We start from the raw sequence: 7,949 nt of genomic DNA, 5'->3' as shown, positions 1-7,949 counted from the left end.
AGGCAGCTGCCTGGTGACCCTGGGAACAGGGAGGGACACGGACACCGACCTCTGGAGGGACCACACTGTAACAGAGGAAGACCCTAACCTCTCAGAGCTGCAGAAGGTGTTCACACAGCTCTGACACGGACAGACGAGAAGCAACGGGACCCGTGACCCAGGGCCGACTTAAAACAGTGGGAAAACAGGAGTTTCTTCCTTGTCTGAAGTACTGTGAACTTCCAAAAATAACTTCACAGAAAATTTGAGTTGCCTGCTGTTTCTAGGCCAGACATGACTGTGTCCTCTTCTACTACCAGGGATGTTTAAATCATCTGCAGATAATACCCAGAGAAACACCCTATTTATTCCAGCAGTTTTAAATATTAAAAACTCTATTTACATTAGCTTCTACCAAGCCTAGGCTAAGAAATGAGTGTGAAGAAAAGCAGAAGGACAAGGCAGAGAGAAACAGCAGGAAGCGGGGAGCCCAGGATTCCCTAACAGGATCCCAGGATCCCAGGAGCCCAGGTCTTTGGAAAAAGTCTTGGATGAATTGGGGCACACATGTTCTCGGATGGAAAACATTCAAAAGGCATTACATTCTTCCCTCCTAGAATCCATCCAGATTTAGTCTAAATAAGAGAATACCTCCCTCCATATTTTATCACTTTAAAATAACTCTAAATAATTCCACCCATGCAGTAAATGCACCAGGAGGGCTGAAGGTGCCTCAGTAAAGGATGAAATGTGGGGACGCTTCAGAAATAAGGTGATTGCAGTGCAAGAAATAAACAACACAAAATGAGAAGTAAGTAAAATATACGGAGAGCTGATACTGGGCAGCATTTTGACTCCCCAGGGAAAGGATGGATGATGTAATTACATCAGGATGCTTGCTCGCTTCCTGGGAAATCCAATGGGATCTCACTTCCCACCTTACTTAAAAATACTTTTTTTCAAATGGATGAAATGTCAATATTTCAAAGAAAAAGAAAACCACAGAGTACTAGGGAAACAACACAGTTCTATAGAAACAGTTTTATACCCAGTGTGGGGGCAGGCATTCTCCACTTGATGTCAGTCAGAATCATGACTCACACAAGTAAAATTCCTTACACTGTACGATCAGACAGAAAAGTGCAAACACCAAAACATGTAAGGTTTGAGGCTTTCAATGAGAGAGTCCTTACATGAGAAAGATTTAGCCTTTGCCTTGGCCCAAGGACGTTAAATGTACAAACTGCAGAGTGGGGACGTTAGCTAAGCGTGCCCTGGGGTGCACACACAAAGTGCAGAGTGAGTTGCGGATGCTTGGGGGACGGGGGGCCACTGCTCATCCTTTCCACCCAAGAGGCCAGCAAGCCATCTTCCACCCACTGAGTGGTCTCCTCCAAAGTTCACTAAATGTCCTCTTTCCCACGGTTTCCCCACGTGCTGAAAGCAGTCATCTTAAATCACTAACGTCTACACCAGAAGCATGAACTTTTACTCCTACAATAATTGCATTAAGTTCAGAAAACTCCAAGCTTGAGAACTGAGCATTTTTGCTCTTACTCAGGCACTAAAATTTTTGCATTCATCATCACCAAATGCTCTGAGAAAAGCTGGGTCAGTAACAATCTGAGACTGAACCATGCAAGGTTCCTTTGTCTAGCTTGGGTCCCAGCAAGTAGTGTGCCTAGTATATATTTATACATAAATTCACTGTTTTTTTTTTTAATATCAATTCATCTACACCTGGATTAGTGTCTCTCTGGATGAACCAGCTTAGATGTATGAGTGTGTAATTTATTTATTATTATTTCTAAACAGCATTTCAGAACCAAACTGAAGGAGGAAACAGAAGCATGAGCCCATCTGGGGTGTAAACTACATCACACGGTGGTGACGTCCGGTCCTGACACCGCCTGCATCTCATCAAACCAGAGTCCACGGCGAGAGTGCCTGGACCCCGAAGCCCTACGAAGCAAGAACTCGGCAGCTTTATGAAAGGCTTAGAGGGGTTTCAGCATCTGAGTGGCATTTACTCCCAAGGCTCAACAGGACCTGAACTAGAACTAGTCTACCTGGACACACTGGCTCTGAGCTGTCCTAGCTGAGGGGACAGCTTTGCTGTGGGGCCGCTGGCCACGTGGTGAACACAGCAAGGCTGCAAGAAGGGGGTCCCATTCCCAGACCCCCCTTTTTCATCTCCATCCTAAGTGAATGGCATCCAAACACTTCAGAGGGAAAAGACCCCAAACAAAGTGCCTCCCTCTGGGATCCCCCCCACAGCTGGGGTCTGTCTGCTTCCTGAGGAGGGGGGCCGCCCCACCTCGGGAGGAGCTGCCAAAGACCCCCTCCCCAGTGCCTGACGTGTGAGGGGCGCTGGGGGAGGCCTGTGTGAGCTGCAGGCCACAGGCAAACTCCGTCGTGAGGAATCAGGGACCCACGGAAAGGGCCCTGCCGCCAGGACAGGCCCCCAGGAGCGACAGGACGGTCCATGTCCCACAGCACCCTGGGGTCAGGAGGAGACCCCAGCTCCCTGCTTCACGCCAAAGAGGGAGGGGCTGGGGCGTCCAGCACCCCAACTTGTGAGCAGACAAAAGCCACAGCCTCCACCCTCCCCCAGGAGGATGCTGACAAGAAGGCCCAGGGCCTGGGCTGGGCCGATTGACCGCGATCTGGGAAGAGGTCAGCTCCCTCTGACGCACAGACTCCAACAGAGGCCCGGAGATGAGGCACAACATTTCACTCCACACAGAGGGACAAGACCCATCCCCAGCCCTGCTGAGGGGAGTCCCTGGGACTGGCACAGGATGCTCCCCGGGGGCAGGAGGACACACGGACAGAGTGGGACACTGGGCTTCCCTGGTGGCCCAGGCGCTGGGAATCCGCCTGCCAGTGCAGGGACAGGGCTTGGTCCCGGGTCCGGGACCCCACACGCAGAGCAGTGAAGCCCACGTGCCACAGCTCCTGAGCCTGAGTGCCCTGGAGCTCATGGTCTGCAACAGGAGAAGCCACGGCGACGAGAAGCCCGACATGGCAACCAGAGAGGGCCTGTGTGCTGCGGCAAAGACCCCGTGCGGCCAAGAGAAACACACAGTTTATAAAAATGGAACGTTAGTGAACAGATGAAATATAAACAAAGTCCCAACGGAAACCAAGGAGCTGAAGAACACAATAACTGAACTGGAAACTCACCAGGGAGGTCCCAGTCACCTACAGGTTCAGTGTAAGGTACGTCAGGTCCTCAGTCGAGACCGACTCTTTGCAAGCCCCTGGACTGTAGCCCACCAGGCTCCTCTGTCCATGGGACTCTCCAGGCAAGAATTTTGGAGTGAGTTCCCTTTTCCTTCTTCAGGGGATCTTCCCGACCCAGGGATCGAACTCAGATCTCCCGCACGGCAGGCAGATTCTTTACCATCTGAGCCACATGGCAGGTGTACAGTGTAACCCCTGCCAAAACGCCAAGGGCATTTGTAACAACAATAAAAGTCTAAAGTTCACACGAAACCACAGAGGACCCCAAATACCCAAATCAACCTTCAAAGAAAAGAACAAGGCTGGAGACACCGCATCTTCTGACGAACATTACACCAAAAACAAAGGCAACGGAAACATAAACAACCGGGACGGCAAACTACAAAGCTTCTTCAAAGCAAAGGAAACAACAGAGGGAAAAGGCAACCTACAAAGTGGGAGAAAATATTTGCCAACCATATGTCTAATAAGAGATTAATCTTGAACATATGAACTCCAGGGATTCCCTGGTGGCTCAGTGGTAAAGAATGCCGCCTGCCACTGCAGGAGACACAGGCTTGACCCCTGATCCAGGAAGACCCCACGTGCTGCACAGCAATTATGCCCTTGAGCAACACCTACTGAGCCTACACTCTGGAGCCCAGGAGTCGCAGCTACCGAGCCCACGAGCCCCAGGGCCCACGAGCCGAAACAAGAGAAGCCTGCCACCGCAACTGGAGGGAAGACCCTGTTCTCTGCAACGAGAGGAAAGTCAGTGAGCAGCAACGAAGACCCAGCACAGCCAAAAATAAATAGATAAGTACATAAAATTGTTTTTTAAAACAGGACTACAACTCAACAGTAAAAAATAACAAAGACTCTGATTGAAACGTGGGCCAAGGACTTGAACGGTTTTCCAAAGATGACATACCAATGGCCCACAGACAGATGAAATGAAAACATGCTCCCTGTCACCAGTCATCAGGGAGAAACAAGACCGAAGGCAATGAGCCAACAGCCAAGAAATAAAGAAAGCATACACTGCTGAGGACATGGAGAACCTCGAACTCTGCGCTGCTGGTGGGAACAAAGAATGTGCAGCCACTGTGGGGAACAGCGCGGGGGGGTTTGTTTCTAAAACCGGAACTGCCTTAGGGCCCAGTAAAGGAACCGAAACCAGGATCTGGAAGGGCCTCAGCGCCCCTGAGTTCACCGCAGCGCGAGTCACAGTGACTGAGGCTGAAGCACCCCCGACCGCTCCCTGACGGACGGCGGGCGAGGAGAACGCGCTCACACTCGTAACGGGAAACCCTCCAGCCCGAGAAAAGGAGGGAGCTCTTCAGTGTGCGACAACACGGCCGGACCCGGAGGACGTTCACCCAGTGACACAAACCAGGACAGGAGAGACGGCACAAGTGCATGTGGACGAGGCATCCGGCAGCCCTAAGTCAAACGGTGGAGGGCGGCTGCCGGGGGTGGCAGGGAGGCAGCGGGGAGGTACCCATCAACAGGCAGCAGGCTTCAAATCAAACGGGACGAGTAAGCTCCAGAAACCTGCTGCACACGTGTCCTACGGCTGACAATGCTGTGCTGGCCACGAAGATGTGTGTAAAATAATGCAACGTGAAATAAAACCTTCAAGAGACACACAGAAAAAGCACATTTTCAAGGGCTTACGAATACTGTCTACTGAGACCTCCCTGGCGGTCCAGGTTAAAATTGCACTTTCCAAGGCAGGGGACACGGGTTTGATCCCACTCGCCAGGGGGCGTCTGCAACTAAACCCGTGAGCCGCAACTCCTGAGCCACAGCGCCACCATGAAGACGCGACACAGGAACCAAGTGAGCATCTACCGAAAGCCCTGTCCACCACGGCAGACACGACATCCAGCACGTCTTCTTTTGCCATGGCTGGAAGCCTGCTGAAAATTATTAAAATGCAATTCGATCAGAATGAGCTTCCTACTGCCTTTAAGCTCTAACCCAGCCTGGGGACAGCACAGGCCACAAGGGGCCAGCAGCAGGGGCGTCAGGGGTGAAGGGACTGCGGCCGGGCGCAGAGGCTATGGAGGAACAGACTGAGCAGGTGTGGGGGGCCTACCTTCAGCAGCATCCAGGAGATGCAGGTGAAGGGCGTGCTCATCTCCAGGAGCAGCGTGACCATGGGCAGGTAGTGGCCGGCTTGGAGGTTGACCGCAGACCCGAGAAACCCCAGGAAAGCGAAGAGGTGGTGCACAGCCAGGAAGCCGTCGAAGGTGTGGAAGAGCGCATTGGACACATGAAGGGCGAGGTTCTCGAAGAAGAAGAAGCCGGTCGCCGTGGTGATGTGGAACCAGCACCAGTCCTGCTGGCCGAGTGCCTTGTCAGCCTGGAGCACGGGGTCCAGCAGCAGCGCCCACAGCCCCGCCGCGGTGCCCTGGATGCCGAAGACCGCACGTGTGGCCGCCAGGTTCCAGAAGACCTGCTCGCGGGCCGCCAGCGAGCGGTAGGTGGCGTTCAGGGAGGAGGACAGCCGGTGGCAGACCACGAAGACGCCCAGGTAGAAGGCACAGCCGGCGGCCACCAGCACCCCGCGGACCCGCCCGGAGGTGTAGTCCAGGTCAAGGGCACCAGCGCCCAGGAGGCTCATGCTGCCCATGTCGTCTCAGCCAGGCCGGGGTCCACACGCTGCACCAGGGCCGCAGCCCCCGGACCCTCATGCGCCCGTCCTCACCCTGGGGAAGAACAGAGCCTGACCTTCTGCTGGCCGGACAGAGCGGCACGCAGGCCGCGCCCGCGCCAGGAAGACGGTCACAGCACGGGCAACAAGCCCCCACCTTGTGCTCCTGCATCTGGGTGACACACACACAGCAAGAAAGCTTCCACTGGAGGGAAAGACGCATAAGAGACAGTGACATGACAGACGGAGGGGGTGTGGACGGGGCAGGGAAAGACACTGGCCCGACTCATCTGTGTGTGCACGTCTCTGTGTGTATCTCTGTGTGTACATCTGTGTGTGCGTGTATCTCTGTGTGTAATCTGTATGTCTATCTATGTGTGTACATCTATGTGTGTGTATCTCTGATCCCTGTGCATATGTGTATGTGTGTACACATCTGTGTGTATCTCTGTGTGTGTACATCTGTGTGCATGTATCTCTCTGTATGTACATCTGTATGTGTATCTGTGTGTATACATCTGTGTGTGCATGTATCTCTCTGATCTCTGTGCATACGTGTATCTCTGTGTGTGTGTACATCTATGTGTGTACACATCTGTGTGTATCTGTGTACATCTATGTGTGCGTGTATCTGTGTACACCTGTGTGTACATCTATGTATGTACACATCTGTGTGTGTGTATATATCTATATTTCTGTCTACTGTGATGTTCTGACATCTGGACTCCCTAGACACCACCCTACTAGCCAAGGGCCCACCAGGAGCCGCCCATGACCTGTGCCAACCCCCCCGGCCAGGCCCAGCCTCTGCCACCTGCCCTATCCCCCGGGAGAGGACACCCCTCTGCCTGGATCACCCCGGCCGGGTGCCTGGCAGCTCAGAACACCCCTGTCGCCCAAAGCCCAGAGAAATCACTAGAACAGGCCAGTCTCGTGTTCACCCCACCCTGCCTGCCTTTCCCAGCAAACCCCAGGACAGGCCGTGGCCTCCATCCCACTCTGTCCTGCCCTCTGCCCTCTGAGCCCCGGGCCCCACCTCCAGGCCCTGTGAGCACCACGGGCTTTGTTGTCCTCCGTGGCCACACCTGCCTGACCCTCTCAGAACAGAGCCCGGAGCCATCTGGTCCCGCAGTGGTCAGCTTCCAGCTAAACAGGGTGAGGACCAGCTCCGATAGGAGTGGGCCGGGCAGATGGAAGGAAGCCTCACCGTCCAGAGCCAGGCTCCACACAGGGGCCGTGCGACCCTAAGCTCTGCTGAAAGGCAGCCCCTCCCGAGCCTTCATCCTGTCCGCCCCCTCCCTTCACACGTCCCCCTGGCACTGCACTCCGAGCCAGCACCTCACTTCATGGAGCTCTGTCTTGAAATGGGGGTTCCCCTTCCCCTGTGACCCTGAAAAGCTCTGACTAAACAACTCGAGCTCTCCAGGGGAGTGGCCTGTACAGAGGCCTCTTCTCCAAGGCTGGCGGACCCTGGGGCCCCGGGACTAAAGAACCAGGAACAGGGCGGTAGGTTCTGACCCCGGCTCCACAGTTTAGGAGAGGGAACCCAGGAGCCGGAGTCTGACTGCAGGATGGAGGTCGGCGGAGAGGAGGGCAGGAGCCGATGCGGGGCTGCTGGCTGGGGGTCTGCCCGGCTCATGGGACCGCGGATTCCCAGGAGCCAGGTGAGCCCAGGCCGCTCCACAGACCTCTGACCACCACGTCCAGGCCCTCAGAGCGGGGCCGGGGACTCAGACCGCCTGAGGACTCACCTGTTCCTTTCAATCACGCAGGGCGCCCCGGGCACCTGCCCAGGGCCTGCCCTCACTGCCCTGAAGGGCCAGCTGCGGGCATGTCTGACATGCCCAGGTGCCCTAAGCAGGTACAGAACCACTGAACATGCCCAGTGCCCCCAGCTCTAGGGCCCTGCGACTCTGAGAAGCAGTGGTTTAGTGGCTTCCTTTTCCTAACCAAGTAAATGCAACTGAAAGCGTGTGAACGTCTCCTGTGTGCTGCAGGTGGTTTTAACTGTGAGCCAAGTTAAAAACCAAACCAAACCCAGTCATCCTGGAGAGAAAGCCCAGAACAAACCAGCACCCCCCATGCC

General features: G+C 54.6%; 1 protein-coding gene across 6 annotated transcripts in view; it reads right to left on the bottom strand.

The window, feature by feature from the left end:
- CLN8 (CLN8 transmembrane ER and ERGIC protein) overlaps positions 1-7,949 on the bottom strand; it is a 67,048-nt gene that overhangs the window by 12,243 nt on the left and 46,856 nt on the right. For all 6 annotated transcript variants that reach the window (XR_011564569.1, XR_011564568.1, XM_070781749.1 and 3 more), the window contains one exon: positions 5,306-5,918. Coding sequence is in view for 4 of the 6 variants with exons in the window: in XM_070781749.1 (XP_070637850.1) it covers positions 5,306-5,842 (537 nt within the window). In the remaining 2 variants the exon portion in view is untranslated. The remainder of the gene's footprint in view (positions 1-5,305; positions 5,919-7,949) is intronic.

The sequence above is a fragment of the Bos indicus genome, chromosome 27, assembly GCF_029378745.1.
Source record: "Bos indicus isolate NIAB-ARS_2022 breed Sahiwal x Tharparkar chromosome 27, NIAB-ARS_B.indTharparkar_mat_pri_1.0, whole genome shotgun sequence".
In the NCBI taxonomy this organism is placed as follows: domain Eukaryota; kingdom Metazoa; phylum Chordata; class Mammalia; order Artiodactyla; family Bovidae; genus Bos; species Bos indicus.
The sequence above is the reverse complement of the archived record's forward strand: the minus strand, read 5'-3'. Positions and strand labels throughout refer to the sequence as shown.